This window comes from Cornus florida, unplaced genomic scaffold, assembly GCF_030987335.1.
Source record: "Cornus florida cultivar Cherokee Brave unplaced genomic scaffold, ASM3098733v1 CherokeeBrave_3.0.0_Hap2_Chr03, whole genome shotgun sequence".
NCBI classification, from domain to species: domain Eukaryota; kingdom Viridiplantae; phylum Streptophyta; class Magnoliopsida; order Cornales; family Cornaceae; genus Cornus; species Cornus florida.
Genome location: NW_026775573.1, coordinates 8,032,266 through 8,051,120, shown reverse-complemented (window position 1 = coordinate 8,051,120; position 18,855 = coordinate 8,032,266). Strand labels below are relative to the sequence as shown.

The 18,855-nt window shown below is 34.3% G+C and overlaps 1 protein-coding gene and 1 pseudogene across 1 annotated transcript; both read right to left on the bottom strand.

Annotated features, from left to right (window-relative positions):
* Positions 1-488: 488 nt before the first annotated feature.
* LOC132299302 (thioredoxin-like protein Clot) lies at positions 489-3,004 on the bottom strand. The gene is made up of 2 exons (XM_059795830.1): positions 2,762-3,004; positions 489-889 (listed from the first exon to the last, which is right to left on the bottom strand). Exons 1-2 carry the CDS (start codon positions 2,904-2,906, stop codon positions 642-644), a joined length of 393 nt encoding a protein of 130 aa, XP_059651813.1. The 5' UTR covers positions 2,907-3,004; the 3' UTR covers positions 489-641.
* A 2,311-nt stretch (positions 3,005-5,315) lies between these two features.
* On the bottom strand, positions 5,316-8,826 carry LOC132298637 (thioredoxin-like protein Clot; annotated as a pseudogene).
* Positions 8,827-18,855: the final 10,029 nt, after the last annotated feature.

Sequence of the window (18,855 nt, the reverse complement as noted above, 5' to 3'; positions counted from 1 at the left end):
AAGAGAGACTTTGGCTAAGAAATCTGAGAGAGCGCGCTTGAACAGGACGGTACAGAGGGCTTCTTTAATTGGCTGAAGAGATGGAACCAAGACATTTGTTATAAACGATATAGGGTTCCGTCATTTTTTAAGTCAACTTTTGTTCTCCATGTTTACATTATGTGGTCTCCGAGCTTTCTAAAATAGCCAAAACAACAAAAAATTGTTCTCTAAAAACTGATACTATGAGTTCTCGGTTTTTTAAAAACTGTTCTGTGAAAATCGATCCAAGTAGAATAAAAAGGCAGTTTTAGATTTTGGTAACTCTCAAAACACAAAACTGTTTTTGAGAGTTCAAAACCAAGCAGGGCCTTTGGAACAATGAAGAATCGAGAATCCTATTTTGGAAAAGCAAATGCCTTCCTGCAAATCTGATACAAAATTACAGAATTTCTATCGCATGGCATGTAGAGTTATTAGTTACAGTCCGCTATGTAATACATCTCACATGCTTAAAAACTTTATTTCATTGGCTAACATAAGTGCAACATTATTAATTAGCATTCGACAGATGCTAAGGGCCAAACATTGTTAAAGATTATCCCACATAATATAGAAACCCAACAACCATCCTTGTAAAAGGAAAAGCATATAACTCATTTTCAGGCAAGAAGGGCGTCAATTTTGTGTTCAAGGTGGGCTTCATGGTCTTCAAGGCGACCTCTGATTGCACCATCCTCCCAGCGAATTAGTGTTGGGACTCCAGTGAGCTTGAACTTTGAGTCAGCTCTCCACGGATGCAGGGGATTCCTCCAAGTAGGTCTATCTCCAACATAAGCACAGAGGAGTGCCACATTATATGGTGATGCTTCCAGCTTTTTGTAAATTACCGGTTCAGCTCTCACACAGTCTGAAAGCAACATGATACCACAAAAGTTCAGAGTCTATGTAAGAAGAGAGAAACAACTAATTTTGAAAATTTGATGAGGATGGGTTCCCCCAAACTGGCATAGTACTAGTTTGATTCAAAAGAGATGCGTTGACATTTTCAATAATATCTCAGCTAATGTCAAGGTAATTTATAAGCTGAGATGCTTATGAAAAGTATCACTACAATCATATAATGAATTCCCAAAGAATTTCCCTGTGAAACATTTACAAAATGAATATATTTAGGTTAAGTCACTTTAATGGTTTAGAGTCTTTAGACGACGATCTCTTTTGATTTGCACACCCCCTATATGGTTGTTTAGAATTCAAAGTCTCTTTAGAACTCGAATTACCATCCTTCCTATATAATATGACTCTATTTCTCTCTTCCCAAACCATCTGTACAGTGCCATTGATCACCAAAGTTTATTGGTTTTCTATTTTAACTTCAGATTTCCTTGGTTCTTGAAGAGAATGGAAAACGGAAATTCATATGGTTGACCCCCATTTATATGAGAATAATGCAAGGAAGAGATGGATGAGAATGATTTAGCTTAGTTCTTAGGGAAAATGGAAAAAAGAAAAAAGAAAATGCTTTAGAAAGGGAAGCCATTTTCACCATTTGCCTTTCCTTCCTTTCCATTCTCTCCGAGAATTAAATGGATGAACATAAGAAGTCTATAACCTAAATCAAAATGTAGCAGGACAGAAGTTTTGCCAAACTCTCAACACAATTGGGCAAAACTACTCCACACTGAAATGTCCCTTGTGTATTTCAAACATGTAAGCAATACACAACTCAATATTCTACTGAATGCAAGAGTCAGCTCGAAAAATAAATTAACCAATAATAGTAATAGTTGATGCACCAACACCCAATGGACAATTCAAAAATTTTCTTCTCCTTTTCGAATAACATTTTTAGGAAGAAGAGAGGAATACAATCGGATAAGGATGAGGAGTCCTTCGAGCTATATTATACAAAGAAGGGAGAAAAAAGTAAGTGCAAGGCACTTCACCATAAAAGAGAAATAACAGACACCAGAAACCTACAGGAAAGACCCTCCGATCCCACACGATTCTTGAAGAGCACCGGAGGAGGGTAGAAGGGCCCTGAAAATTGGCTCCATTGTGGATGTTTTCAATTTGGCCAACGCATCTACTTGACCATCGCCAGACGTTGGAATCCATCCAATCTCTAAATCTTAAGCTTTAGATCCCGAACTCCATTAGATGGATATAAGGGCCATGAATCAAAGGACCACCCTTTCACTCATCTAAACCTCATATCACAATCTCGCTCAATCAAACACTGACACATAGCTGAAGCTTTCCGAAGGCCTTATACAATTAATGCCAGACGGCTTTAAGAACTAAAGAATCATATTCCAAGTTGCATTTCTGCAAATAACAAATTCTTGTTGACTACTTTACCTTCAAATAACAAATTTTTTTTTTTTGGTTTCTTTTTTCCAAGTGTTAAGAAATATGTACCAATACACAAATTTTTCTTTTTCTTATAGAAAGCTAAATAATAGAAAACCCAATCAAGTAGAACAATTGAAAAATATAAAAGTAGGGATGAAATTAATGAAATGCCACAAACTATGAAAAACCCATTACTGTAAATTATGCAAGACTAACAAAGCTCAAAGCATTTTACAAAGAATTCAATCATGTACAATTGGGTATATTGGGGGCCTTCGCTTGGTGCTTATGGTGATGACCCTTTTGGTGATTAATGTGTTTTAAATTCCCATTTTATGATTGAAAGAGATAGAACAGATATAAATTAAGGAATTGCATATATAGATGTGTATATTTGGGTATAAATATATATATATATATATACCAGGGCACCAGCTGAGAGAGGTGGAAGGGTCTTTGTCAGCCAAGAAGACGATGAGATTGGCCTTGTTGTTGGCTGCTTCCGATCTGAACTTCTCGAATACGCCATCGAAGCTCGAGACGGTGGCGTCAAACATCTTCAGCGGCATGGTTGATGCTGTGTTTTTGTCAACTGTTAAAAAGGAAGAATGATTTAAGGAAGAATCGAATTGTGTTCTATGGATTTGAGGAAGAAGATTAGGTGACTGCGGTTTCGTCTTTTATAGATAGTGAGAATTCTTTCTAGAATTTAAGTTGTGAATTACCTAAAATACCCTTGAAAATATGCCCCCTTGAGATGGCGGCGTCAAACATCTTTAAAAAGTTTTGTTTTGTTTTTCGGACAGTTTAACGAAGGAATTTTGACTACTCAAAATTAAAATTAGGTTAACTATTTATAATATATATATATATATATATATTTTAATTATTTTATATGAAGTTTTAGAGATACCTTTTCGAGGATGTACTCCATGTTTATCAACACAGACTTTCACTGTAATATTTCTTAAACATATTTATAATTTAATTTAATTTTTTAAAAATTAAATTATAACAAGTGTTGTCACACTCTCAGATGCTTTGACTATATATTTAGCACCTCTCATAAAAACATTTAACAAGTTTTGAGTATTAAAATATAAATTCTTATATTTAATATTATAATATAATTATTAAGAAAAATTCATACTAATTTTTAAGTAAATATCAGGTTAATGGGTTCATGTTTTCTGCTTAGTAGTTCTGGTCAATGTTAATAAAAAAAAAGTTAAAAACCGTTATAATAAAATTTCATATTATTTTTGATGTAATAATAACGTGGTACCATCCTTTAAATAAAATTACTATAACTCCAAAATTAAATTTTTTCTCATATTTATGTAAGACAAATGATTTGGAAGGAAGAGTTAGAAAATGTTGTTAGACCTATTATATCTACTTGGTCATTAATGCATTAAATAAGGAACAATCAGATATAGTAAATTTAGTAATTCTGTTAACTCTTTTTTTTCGGGCAATGGTTAGTAGTTAGCTGGGAAATGGAGAATCAAACCTGAGATTAATAAGGTGGGGCACTTTAAGTCTGAACTTATCACTGAAATAACAACATCACACCTCACAGAAGAAAAATATATGCAGTACTCAAAACTTGGTTTTTAAAACTGGGCTCCGTGTATGATAGGCAGTGTTATTGCTGCACATGTTACAATTCAGAAACATAATAAAACCCGATCTTAATTTCCTACTTAAAAGGTTTGAAAAATTCAACTTTGTCTACACGAAAGCCAATATTTTCAAAGCATTACATACTAATAACCAATCAATGCATAATAAGCATACCTACTTTGTTCTCAATATTGTAGAAAGTGACCAAAAGAAAATACAGTGCACAGAGCAATGAAAGGGTCAAAAAACAGCCATAAAGACACTAAAGTTTAAGTCACACAAAGCGGGAGCGTAAGTATGAGAGTGACAGAATTAAATCATAAACAGTGAGAATTTGAACGAGAGCGTGTGCAGAGCGTGAGAGCAAAAACACGCTTGAAACGTGAAAGCAACACTTGTTGAGAATGATTATGTGACTTAGCTTTGAAGTGGCCAGATTGGTCTTTCTTGCTATGAAAACTTATTAAATTAACAAACTGCCGTGATTTTCTCAGTATATATAGAATAGCATTTCAGCTGAACTCTCATATCATTAGTGAGTAATTTGGCCACAAGTTTTCTCTGCTTAGCCTTCCCAACACAATTTGAGTCTATATACACAAGTTCAACAATAACGGCACTCTTCTCAGCCATTTTCAGCTGCTTCATGCCGTCTTCCCCATCCCGGAAATCAGATGCTGATCTTGCCAGTGGCTGTGATGTGAAAGTGGCTTCTGTGAACAAACCTGAAAGCAAATTGAAGTCATGTAAAGCTCCAATCCCAGTTTCTTACTTCCCCATTAATTCACAGCTCTCGCACTTGTAGTGATTAATCATGGCAAGTGTACCAATGAGGAGATATGATAGCAAAATTAAGGGTTGGAAGTAGCAATATTGTAAGTTTGGGAATTAGTGATTTTTTCAATGTTGATGAGAGGAGAAAAAAATGACATGTAATTCAATTTCTTAATATATCATTTGAGAGTTAGTGCTTTTTTTAGGAATAATAATAAAGCATCAGGTTTAAGGTTCTTCAACAAATAAAAAAAATAAAAATAAAAATAAAAAAATGATATGTTTTACACCGCGTATAAACTAATTAATTCTGAAGCAAAATGTTCATGCCAACCATTACTACACCAGTGGAAAAGGCTTTTGGAACAACGAGGAATCGATAATCCTGTTTTGAAAAAGCAAATGCCTTGCAGCAAATTTCAGGATTTCTATGGCAGAGCTAGTAATAAGTTATACTAGTCAGCATAGCATTTCATCTCACATGCATGAAAACTTTATTTCACTGGCTACATTAGTGCAACGTTATTATTAATCAGAATTCAACAGATCCTTGTAACAAGAAAGCATAGAACTCAATTTCAAGCAAGAAGGGCGTCGATTTTGTGTTCGAGGTGGGCTTCATGGTCTTCAAGGCGACCTCTGATTGCACCGTCCTCCCAGAGAATTAGTGTTGGGCTCCTGTGAGCTTGAACTTTGAGTTCTCCACGGATGCTGGGGATTGCCAAAAGTGGGTCCATCTCCAACATATAAGCACGGAGGAGTGCCACATCATATGGTGATGCTTCCAGCTTTTTGTAAATTACAGGCTCAGCTCTCACACAGGCTGAAAACAACATGATACCACAAAAGTACAGAGTTTATGTAAGAAAAGAGAAACAACTAATTTTGAAAATTTAATGAGGATGTGTTCCCACAAACTGACATAAGACTAGTTTGATTCAAAAGAGACTAACATTTTCCATAATATCTCAGCTAATGTCAAGATGATTTATGACTTAAGATACTTATGAAACTTATCACTACAACATCCATGAATCATAATGAAATTCCCATAAAAGTTCCCTGTGAAACATTTACAAAATGAATATCCAATAACCCAAATGTTTTCACAATATTTAGGTTTTGTCACTTCAATGGTTTTGATGGGGCTCCGCTTTTGATTTTCCAATCTCCTCCCTACAATTTCCAAATATCATGGTTCCGACAATTTGCACACCCCCAATATGGTTGTTTAGACTTCGAATTCTCTTTAGAACTCGAATTACTTTGCTTCATATATAAATATGTCTCTATCTCTCTTCCCAAACCCTTTTTTGCGGCGCCATTAATCACCAAAGCTTTTAATTGGCTTTCCATTTGACCTCATGATCGCTTAGTTCTTGAATAGAATGGAAAAGATAATTCATGTGGTCTACTCCATTTATATGAGAATAATGCAATGAGGAGGAGGAGGATTTAGCTGTTCTCGATTAAAAAATGGTGAAAAAAAGTAGGTGCAAGGCACCTTACCATAAAAGAGAAAGAATAGACGCCATAAACCTACCGGACAGACCCCTGCGACCCCACACCATTCTTGAAGAACACTGGAGGAGGGTAGAAGGCCCCCGAATTTGGCTCCATTGTGGATGCTTCCAATTTCACCAACGCATCTACTTCACCTCAGCAGACCTTGGAATCCATCTAATCTCTATAGCTTAGGTATAAACAAATTCCCAACAAAATTAGATGGAATCAAAGGACCACCCATTCACTCATCTATACCTCATATCACAATATCCCTTAATCAAACACTGACACAACCACATAGCAGAAGCTTCCTACGGCCTTCTAATATTATGTTGGAAAATATATACTTCATATGGCATCTAAGATATAACTAAACTTATACTAATATATCATGAGATAATTAATAATATGCTAAAATAATTAATTATATATGCAACTTGATATTTAATTAAACATTCAAATTGAAGCAATAAAATAATAATAAAAAATAAAGAACCTGGATTGAGGTTAGTATTGGATACTATATCCTTAAGACAGATTTGCCCCGTTATGGTGCTAACAGACTCAGTAGCGTTTATCTCCCAGGATACAACGGTTTACATCCACCAGTACAAACTCGTGGATACGGCGAACCTCCTCCGTGTAATACTCTCTCTGACTCAATAATACATCTATACTATATAAATGTTAAATTGAATGCAATCCGAACCAAATAGTTAGGACCAATCTTAATATGGTTCGATGAAATTGGATTAGGGTCTAAGTGGCTCGGACCACTTGACCTATGATTTGAACCCACTTGGGTTGAGTTCAAGTCTAAAGAGGGAGAGAGAAGAAATTGAATTGAACTTATTGCAAATGGCAGTCCAAGGGGGTATTTATAGAAATAGAAGTGCCTTTTCGAATTGGGTGTATCTTTTCATTATTGGACACAACCATTTATATGTGTCTTTTCATTACTAGACACAACCATTTATATGTGTCTCTTTATCACTGGACACAACCATTTATTGGGTGTATCTCTTCATCATTGGACACAACTATTTATATGTGTCTTTTTATTACTGGACATAACCATTTAGAAGTGTCTCTTCATCATTGGACACAACCACTTATATATGTCTATTCATCACTGGACACAACCACTCCAATTAGTTGCAATGGTTCACATGGTGTCTGTTCACCACTAGACACATCCATTCCAATAGGTTGTAATGGTTCACATGGTGTCTGTTCACCACTAGACACATCCATTCCATTAGGGTGTAATGGTTCACATGGTGTCTATTAGTTTTGAGTTGTATCTTTTCATTCCACAACCAACCATTGATCACACCTGTTCAGTCAAAGGCATCGATTGATGACTAATTAAACAATTTTCATTCACAATTTCTAACATATTATACTCCCTCAGTCCCAAAATAAGTGTCCTGTTTTGAGAACCGTGACTCAAAGTAAAAATACGACACCAGATGACTTTAAAAAAATGTGAGTCACGGTTCTCAAAACAGGACACTTATTTTAGGACTTATTTTAGGACTGAGGGAGTATAAAGACTTTAAGAATCATATTCCAAGTTGCATTTATGCAAAATTCCCTCAATGCCAGGTCCAAGATGTCTTTCAGGCTCTAGTCTAAACTATGTTAAACCCAACATTTATAAATGTAACAGGAAAATTTCAATTCCAGGGGCACCGAGAGGTCCTTGAGTTGGTAACTGAGACGGCAATCTCATGGTTTCGCACTAAGAGGCCCTCTTGATGGCTTCCTCTTAGAAGGCCACTGTTACAGACAGTCGGTGGGATGAATGAGTATTCAAATCATTCTTTTTTCTTTAGGCTATTTGAATTTTAAATTATTATCATTAACCAACATTCTCATCTTCATTTTTTTTTTTTTTTCTGAAGGTACATTCCCATTTTCATTATTCCAACTATGCTGTCCTCATATTTTCCTAGGACCACGACATGATAATAGTATGTACCATGAAAATTACTCTGGTGCATTACAACTTTCAATCTTTCTATAATGACTTTCAAAGCGCATAAAGTAATGTTCTTCAATACTTTACAAACAATAAATTTTCATTTATTTTTTTTCTTAGTTCTAAGAAAAAAGTACCAATATACTATTTTTTATTTATTTATTTCTCAAGAGAAAACTAAATAAAGAGAGAACCCAATTACGCAGAACAATTGAAAATTAATGAAATGCCACAAACTATATATGAAAGCCTATACCATTACTTTAAATTATGCAATGCTAATAAAGCATTTTACAAAGAATTCAATCATGTGCAATTGGGGGCATTTTGGTGATTGGGTATGTTTCAAATTCCCATTTTATGATTGAAAGAGATATAACAGATTTAAATCAAGGAAGTGCATATATAGATGTGTATATATGTGTGTGTATACATATATGTATATATTACATTATTACCAGGGCAGCAGCTGAGAGAGGTGGAAGGGTGTCAGCCAAGAAGAGGATGAAATTGGCCTTGTTGTTGGCTGCTTCTGATCTCAACTTCTCGAATATACCATCGAAGCTCGAGATGGTGGCGTCAAGCATCTTCAGCGGCATGTTTGTTTCTTAGTTTTTGTGAATTGTTGAAGGAAATGAAGAATCGAATTGTGTTTTATGGATTTTTAGGACTGAGGTTTTCTCTTATTTAGGACCCATTTGATAATCGTTTGTGAAAAGTGTGCCATTGTGTCACTGATGCTGAATTATAACAAAATAAACACCCAAAGATATTAAAAATTTTCTATATGGCCTTTGTTTTTAATATTATATATTTTATATTTTTGTAAATAAAAATTAAGTTATCAAACATGTTTTTATCACTGTTCAATACACTTCACAATAAAAATATTATTTTTAAAATACCCTTAAAAACATTCCCATTCAAATAATCACATTTATGACTGATATGATTCTTCTCATATTCGTATTTTATTGTGACTAATAATTTTCTAAAAGTATTTCTAATTTTAAAATAATTTTTGAAACTTTTTTTCTTCAAAAGGTTATGCAATGTATATAAGGAGAAAAAAGAATATTATTATTATATTTGAATAATAATACATTTAGAAATAATATTTGAATTTTTAACAAGCATTTAAAACTTCTAGGATGCTCCAAGTCCAAGATATATTGAACACTTCTCATGTGTTTCTGGATACATCACTGACAAGTTTTAATTAAGAGGAAAGTATGAAAAACACCCATGTGGTTTTAAATTTGTGCGACTAACCACTCTTTAGTTAGATTTATTTATATAAATCCATCCAAATATAAAAATGTGCGATTAAGCCACTTCCAGTGACTATTCCGGTGAGAATTGGACTCCGGTTGGTCATGTGCTATGCACATGACCATTTTAAACCATTTATTACGGAATTACCCTTTTAACATTCCTTTAGTACCCCTCACCATATATATATATATATATATATATATATATATATATATTAATCGTGTTTCAAGTTGAAATAATTTAAATGTAAAAGCAGCAATTTTGTTTCTGGATATGCAATTTGTTGTTGTAAACAGCTTGAATTTTTTGAATCCTACCATCAATTCTCAAGTTCAAACTTTCTGATCTCTTTGGATCTCTCTCTCTCCTTTTCATTTTTACTTTCTGCAATTCTACAATTACAATTCAAAATTAAAAAATATGCAGATTTCTCAAAATTGGGTTTGAAAAATTGAGTGAAAATAATCGAATTCAAAGACCCACTTTTCTGATCCCGAACGGCGAACTCGAACTTTTGCAATGGAGCAAGCAATCTTGCAAGCTTCCGCTTCTCATGAGCTCATACACCAGTAACATACGCCGCTGTTTCTGGTTAGAGGAGAATCTGATGAGCGAGACGATGTAATTCGATTCAATCTTTCCGGCGAATAAGAGCTCGTTTTGGAACTTGCGCTCGCCCTGGAGAGAACCGGCGTCCATAGCCTTCACGGCGACTTCTAGGTTCAAGTCAGTGAGGGTTCCGCTGTAAACGGAGCCAAAGCCGCCCTGGCCGAGATGGTGAGATTCGGAGAAATTGTCGATGGCGTAGCGAAGGGAAGAGTAGGAGAAGCGGTGCGGCGGCTTGGAATCAGCGGGGACGATGCGTTTAAGGGAGATTTTGCGGAAGCAGACGGTGAGGAGAATGAGGCAGGAGAAGGCGGCGGCAACGCCGCCGGCGAGTGGGGGAATGAGGTGGTTGTTGTGGTGGTGGTGGTGGTGAGGGATGATCGACGGTGGTGATGCGGTGGTGGGGATGATCAACGGTGGTGATGACTGCAATATCTGACGAGATGGCATGGTGAGAAAATTGTGAGAGAGAATGAAAGGAGAATTGAACCACATAGCTCTGTAGCTTTACTATTGTTGCAGATTGAGAGGGCTATTTTAGTCTTTTTCACATTTTATGTTATATTATTAGTTTTTTAAAATCATAAATAGAGGGTTATTTTAGTCTTTTTGTAATTCCGGTATCGATCAATAGCGATCAACGCCCAAAATGCACTAATTCGCACCATTTTTAAAATATAGGGGAGGTAAACAAACAATGAGGGGTTATACACACTATCTCGATATCACAGGAGTGTAAAGCACACGCGACCCTTTAAGTAATAAAATTTTACTTTTTTAAATTTTGTATTATAGTATAATTATTTTTAAAAAATTATATATAATTTTAATGTATATAATATCACATGGGCCATTGCGTGCTGAATTCCGTTCACTTATTAAAGAGAAAATAGTTGACACCAATGATTTAAAAAAAAAATTAAAGGGAATGACTGCCTATTTATACAGTACAAAGGAATTATATGCAGAACATATGTTTAATAGAAGGAAGTTATCTACAATACTCAAAACTTGGTCATCTTTTGTTTTTGTTTTAAACACACACATACGTATATAATAGGCAGTCTTATTGCACATGTTATAATTCTAAAACATACTAGTAGTAAACATTTTTATTTTTATTTTTTTTCTCTCTCTCTTAACCTGATAAGAAAATAGTCATACGGCATCTAAATGGGCAAGCATAGGTAACCATAGTCAAAACAAAGAAACCACAATCAGCGCCAAAAGACCCTAAACCTTCCAACACAAGGACTAACACCCAACAAAAAGAAATTTGCAACAACCGACTACTTAAAAGGTGTCAGAGAGTATTAACACCACAAAAAGAAAGAAATTTGCACCGCCATACACAATCTTCCAGATAGAAAGATGCACCGTCATACACAAACTGCCGGAGCAATCAAATGCCTGGCCCACCAGAAGCAAAAAGAAACTGCTAGACAATTTTTCCTTAACATCAACCATGACGTCATATTTTTTCCAACCGAATAACCAAAAACCGACCACCGAGGCCGACCTACCGATAAACTTGGTCTTAACTGCTTACTTAAAAGGCTTGAAAAACCCAATTTTCAAAGAATATATGACGTACTAATAACCAAGAGCCTACCTACTAAGTTGTCAATCTTGTTGGACAAGCTTTCAAATAGGTCCAAAAAGCTCATGTGTGACATAAGAAAATACATTGCACCAAAGCAAATGTTATAATAATAATAATAATAATGGTTTTTTCTTGCTATATATGCAAGTTTGTGTTAAATTAAAAAAACTCCTGGTGTTTTTCTCACTCTAAATAGAGATTAATTAGCATTTCAGTTTAACTCTCATATCGATCAGTTGCAACCCATGTGCTTCTTAGCGACAAGCTTTTTCTGCTTAGCCTTCCCAACAATTTGAGTTTTAAGTTAAAAAATGGCTCTCTTCTCGGCCTTTTTCAGTTGCTTCATGTCATTTTCATCATCATCGTCATCGTCAACGTCGCAAATATCAGATGACCGTCACATAAAAATGTGAAATCGGCTTCTGTGAACAACTCTCAAAGCAAATCGAAGTCATGTAGAGCTCCAAACCCAGTTTCTTACTTCCCCATTAATTCACAGCTCTCCCGTTTGCAGTGATTATTATTCTTGGTAGGTGTACCAATAAGGAGGGATGATAGCAAAATTAAAGGTTGGAAGTAGCAATATAAGTTTGGGAATTAGTGTTTTTTTCAATGTTGATGAGAGGAAATATATATATATATATGTATGTATGTATGTAATTCAATTTCTTAATCATTTGTGATATTATTATAGTTACTTGATCGATGCAGTAATAAGATCGATCTTTGCTCCTATATATCCATCCAACCAATGAGCAATAATTGTGGCAAAATCAAAATACTTAATAGTAAAAAACTTAACGAGAACATTATTATATTGAACTTTTTTTATTCATGGTTCTATTAAAAAACGATTCGAAGTCACCGCTGAACCATGGCCCTTTTTTATTTTTTAATTTTTTTTCAGGATTCAATCTCATCCGAAAAAAATTTAGCACCACTTGATGCTTACCAGAAAAAAAACCATTGTGTGGGAACAATATGTTGGAAAATAGCCTAGATACACAGCACTCAGTATAACATTTGAAAAAGAATAAAGAAAATAAAGAAAATAATTTTATTTCACTTGATTCCAACTTCTTTCCCAACTTAAAATGGCATGGGAACATTACAAATATAATCAATTACATTTAGATGCCCAAATACTCCCATTACTCCTACTAATTTTATTTTTTTTATTTGTAAAGAAATTATTAAATGATTCACATCATGTGCTTTTACTTAATAGAAAAATGTGATGCAATAATAATTTTTAATTGATCAAGATCAAATAGAGGCCACACTCTCCAAAGGCCATTGTCTTTTTATATCATACACTCTGTTTTTTTCCATACACTGTTAAATTTTTTTTTTTTTCTTTCTCAAATTTGTAATAAACGAAAGCAATAATTATGTTGTGTTGTGCTGTCACTCATGTCAAAATCGGAACACATTTAGTAACATACTCTTCTATTGATTTTTTTTTTTTTTAAAAAAAAACATGTAACCCAAAAACAAGAAAGTCCTGTGTTTAATTGTCCACTACTATTCCCTTTCTTGTAAGGATGCAAATTGCCCAGTAATCACCCATGCCTATCACTGTATCACGGGACTCTATTATTATCATTAGTTGCAAGTAATTTTTTTTTTTTCGTTTAGTAAGTGAAATTTTTTAGTTGCATGTTGCAACGCATTGATTCATGTGATTATAAAATATGTCAGATTAAATTGGTTTAAATTTTTTTTGAGGCATTGAGGATCCAAAACAGAACCTACCCAATGAAATAACAATAAAAAATGAACAAATCATTAATTGGTTTGAATTTTTTAAAACACTGCAAGTAACACACTACGAAGTCATGTGATCAGAGCATTAAGTGGAGGGTCAATTTTTATTTTATTATTATTATTATTATTATTATTTTGTAAATGACTAATTAAAAGAAGCAGGTCTAACAATTCATTACAATAAAATGGGTGCAAGTATCATTTTTCAAAAATTAATACTTGAATGAGTCTGAAAATATCAATTTTTTATTTTCCCCATTTTTGAGTATACTCATCCGATCCCTCCACACGAATTTGGTAAAGCTGGGACTATGTCAAAGGACGTGGCCCCTAAAAAATTAATCACACTCAAGATAATTCGAAATTGAAACTTATTACTTCACAAGTGCTTTTGAAGTTTCAAATTGAAAGCTTTAAAGGTTTATTTGGTTCAGCGCTCTCTAGATCAATTGACAATTTCCTCTTATTTCAGGAGAATATTTGAGAAAAACTGTTTTCATACACTTATAAAAGATAATTATCTAAAAAAAAAAAAAAAAAATTTACTAACAGATCTAGCGATATTAGGTTCCTTCTTTCTAAAAAGAAGGGTTCAAACCTTTGTGGTGGTGTGAGGCTCGCATCACCCACATATAATTATTATCCTTAATCACTTTCCTTTTTGATTACTAGGTATTTTCTTTATTATGAGAAATATGAGTCACACATAATTAAAAAAAGAAAAATAATATATCCTCAAGATCTTTGAAAATAAATTTTTTTATAATTGAGTTTTTCAGAAAACTGAATCAAACATATTTTTTTGTTAAAAACAGAAAACTGTTATTGGCAAAAAACGAGATCCAATAATCCAATTTATGGTACTGGGTTCCTTTTTCGCTTTTACAAATTGCATGTTTATGGAATATTTTGTCTCCTTTTTGATCAATTTGAAAATTTATGGGATGCTTGAAATAATTCTGCATCATGACGTCCGTGTTCACTGGCAGTTCTTGCTTCTTGCCATTCCGTCCTCTGTATAGTCACTGGACCATTCCGTCCTCTGTGTTACAGTTTGACATGTGGTGAATCGATGATCTTGTCTTACTAGATTTTAATGAACTCATCCTTGCTGTAAAACCATACGATCCCCCAAATTAGGAAATTGAGAACGCTTTAAGACCTTCACGTGTTACAGGGACGATTCAGAGAATCAGAGTTGTGGATTTGGGGAAATTTTGATAAAGGCTTGTTTGGTCGATGTTCTAAAATTAAGGGTATTATTGTCCTTTCATACTTTTATGGGCAGTATGGTCATTTAAATTTAAGAAACCAATTTTAACGGTCATATATCATCGGACGTTGAACGGATGGAGTGATCTGCAACAATTTTGCATAGTTCAGGAGGTTTCTTGCATTTTTAAAAGTTCAAGGGGCTAGTTACAAATTTCCCCACAGTCCAGGAGGTTTTTTGCATTTTACCCTAATTAAAATATGGATCACTCTTTAAAACTAATGAAAGTGATCGTTCAACAGATGGATTGTAGTCAACAAGTCTGGCCAACTCTTTTGAAAATCCGACTTGGTCTACACGAAAGCCAGGATTTTCAAAGTATCACATGATGGACCTACTCAAGTTCTCAGTCTTGTCGAAAGATAAGGCTCATGTTCTCAGTCTTGTTGGACACTCTTTCAAATAAGTCCAAAAGCTGTGAAGAAAGTGACTCAGAAAATACATTGCACTGACCAAAAAAATGTTCAAAGAATTTGGAAGACTAACAACAATTGCACGGTTTATAATTTACAAATCATCACAATTGTCCTCACTGCCCTTCCTTGCTCCTCACTGCTCTTCTTTTTTCACCGTATATATATAGTAGCATTTCAGCTGAACTTTCGTATATATCGGTTGCAGACTCACAATCCATTAATAGTGAATACTTGTCCACAACAACTTGAGTTTATATATAGATATATACACAAGTTCAAAAATGACTTTCTTCTCAGCCCTTCTCAGTTGCTTCAAACCCTCGTCGTCGTCACGGAAATTAGATGGTGATGCTGGTGGCTGTGGCGTGAAAGCGGGTTCTGTGAACAAACATGAAAGCAAATCGAAGTCATGTAAAGCTCCGATCCCGGTTTCTTACTTCCCCATTAATTCGCAGCCATCACGGTTGTAGTGATTAATTCTTAGTTCAAGAACTGATATTCATGGTTTCTAAGTGAATGTGATATTAATATTGCATATAGTTACACAATGCCATTATAGATTGATGGAGTTTTCTCAGCTGGTTCAGGGTCCCAGATCCCCTCCTGTGCGGGAATCCGATTATGTTCGTCTGATGGTACTATTTTGATGCACACGACGGGCACGAGATTTCTCTGCATAGGAGGGGATTCTCTTCGGCGGTTCAGATAACCAATTAATCATGGCAATTGTATCAATGAGGAGGGATGCATGATAGCAAGATTGAGGGTTGGAAGTAGCAATGCAAATTTGGGAATTCGTTGTTAATTTTTATTTTTGTTTTTGTTTTTGTTTTTCAAATGTTGAAGAGAGAGTGAAAAAAATAAAATAAAATAAAAATATGTAATTCAATTTTCTCAACCATTTGTGACATTAAAATTAGTTAGTGCAGTAATAACATCTTTGCAAGAGCCTAATCAATGAGCAATTTCAAATTCTGTCCAATATAAAGTGACTCATTGTACCAATTAATGAGCAGTTAGTTGATCCAAACATCAAATGAATACAAATTTCATCAACTAAACGGCATCAATTTGAAAAATATAATTAACTTTTGTCCAAAAATGACTAAATTACTTGGATCGTACATGTGGTTCAATGATATTTTTTTTTTCTTTCAACTTAAAAAGCAAGGGTTCAGTTTTCAAATGCATTGTAAATTTGTAAGTTGACTGGACAAAATAAATAAATAAATAATATGGGGTTGAACACAAGCACAGACCTAGCGTAGAATCAGTGGGTCGGGACTGATTTTATAAACAGTAGGGGTTGCAATATTTGACACGATACGCTAACACGACACGAGATAAAAAGGTTTGAGTTTGTACTAATCGTGTTCGTGTCATAATTGTGTCGACACAGATTGACCGCTAACTAAATGTGTCGTGTTCGTGTTTGACCTTATAAACACGATTAATTCGATTAACTAAATGTATTATGTTCGTGTAACAAATAACTCATTTGCTAAATGTGTAGAATAAACATATCGTGTTCATGTAAAAAATTACTTAAACATGTTTTTTCGTGTTGTACCAAGTCTTGACTTATTTATTAAACAGGTTACGCATGTTGTGTCGTGTTACATGTATAATTGTCGTGTTCTTGTCAATCATAATCGTGTTTGTGAAAGCCAAATGGCTGAATGGCTTTGGATACGTGAATGACTAATTTTGTGATTGATTAAAAATTATTAAATGGTCATGTATTATTAATACTTGATGATCAACTAAATATAAGCTCTCGAATTAAAAAATTCACCTCACAAAAATATTAATATATTATGAAGTATTGTGATCGGAAATTTTTTATTAAATTGGTTCCTCAAATGATAAATGAGCGAGCTTTCGTTGAATTGGTACATCAAATGTTAATCGACCACGACTATTAAATAATTTCATGTGATTGAGAAGTTCCTACTCAACCCGATTTATTTTCTTTGCCGATGGGACTCGACCAATTGCATACTTGCCCGAAGTTCCTACTCAGCCCGATTTATTTTCTTTGCCGATGGGACTCGACCAATTGCATACTTGCACGGGGAGGTGGACGCGATTTTTAAAAGTAAAGAAAGAGATTGTTAGCAGCTGGATTGCCACAGACTCTGAAGAATCCTGGTCAACACGTAACGGTGGTCATTTTTAAATCAACTTGGTGTACACGAAAGCAAAGATATTGACATACTAATAAACAATGCATAAAGGGCCTTGTGTTTCAATCTTGTTGGACAAGCTTTTCAAATAGCTCCAAAAGCTCTTGTGGAAAGTGACATAAGAAAATACATTGCACCACAGCAAAAAAAAAAAAAAAAAAAAAAACCGAAGGTCAAAGCAGCCACAGGGACTTGAAAATTTTCACATGTTACAATTTACAAATCACAACTCACAACTCACAAGTGGCCTGACTGTTCTTCCTTGCTATGCAAGCTGTGTGTTTTTTTTTCTCTCTATATATGGAGCAACATTTCAGCTGAATTCTCATATCAGTTACAAACTACAACCCATTTTTAGTGAGTAATTGACCATAAGTTTAACCTGCTTAATTAGCCCTTTTCACAACAATTTGAGTTGTCATAAACACCAAGTTAAAAAATGGCTCTCTTCTCAGCCTTTTTCAGTTGCTTCTTGCCGTCTGCGTCGTCGTCGCGGATATCAGATGACTGTGAGGTGAAATCGGCTTCTGTGAACAAATCTGAAAGCAAATCGAAGTCACGTAGAGCTCCAATCCCACTTTCTTACTTCCCCATTAATTCACAGCTCTCGCGCTTGTAGTGATTGTTATTCTTGGTTCAACAACTCTTATGCGATATTAGTGCATATGGTTATACACAAGATTGATGCCATTTTAGATTGATGCCTTTTTTCTCGGCTGCTGCTTCAGGGACCAAATCCCCTCCTGTACAGGGATCCGGTCATGTTAGTCCGGTGCACAGTACGGCACAAGATTCACTCTGCTCCGTCTTATATGGTTCAGACAACTAATTAATCAAGGCAGGTGTACCAATGAAGAGGGATGATAGCAAAATTATGGTTTCGAAGTATAAATGTAAGTTTGGGAATTAGTGGGGTTTTTTTTTTTTTTTTTTTTTTTTTTTTTTTTTTTTTTGTATATTTAAAAATGTTGATGAGAAGAAGAAGAAGAATGATATGTAGTTCAATTTTCTCAATCATTTACGATATTATAATTAGTAATAAGATCTTTGTGGTCTAAGTGGGAGTCTATCGATCCAACAATGAATTTCCTCAATCATTTGTGGTCTTTGTTCAATACTGTACTGAATTTTTTTTCTCTCTCTCTCTTCTCTGTTTTTATTGTTAATATTTCAGGAATAATGGTGGCAAAATCAAATATTTAAGAGGAAAAAACTATAATGGTTGTTATATTAAAACTTATTTCTCCAAAAAATTTCAGGCTCCATTTGTTAGGATGTAAAATATTTTTTACAAAATATTTTTTTTTATTTTTTGCTATTTGATTGTCTTAAAATATTTACGAATAAAAAAATATTAAAATCTAACAAGAATAACTTACTTATCAATTTTACTTATCAATTTTTGACAAGTTATTTTACATGTCTCGCCCGATGGACTCGACCTAAACCTTTGCCAAACACAGAAGAAGTAAAACGAAGCCGTATATGTCATTACCAACACG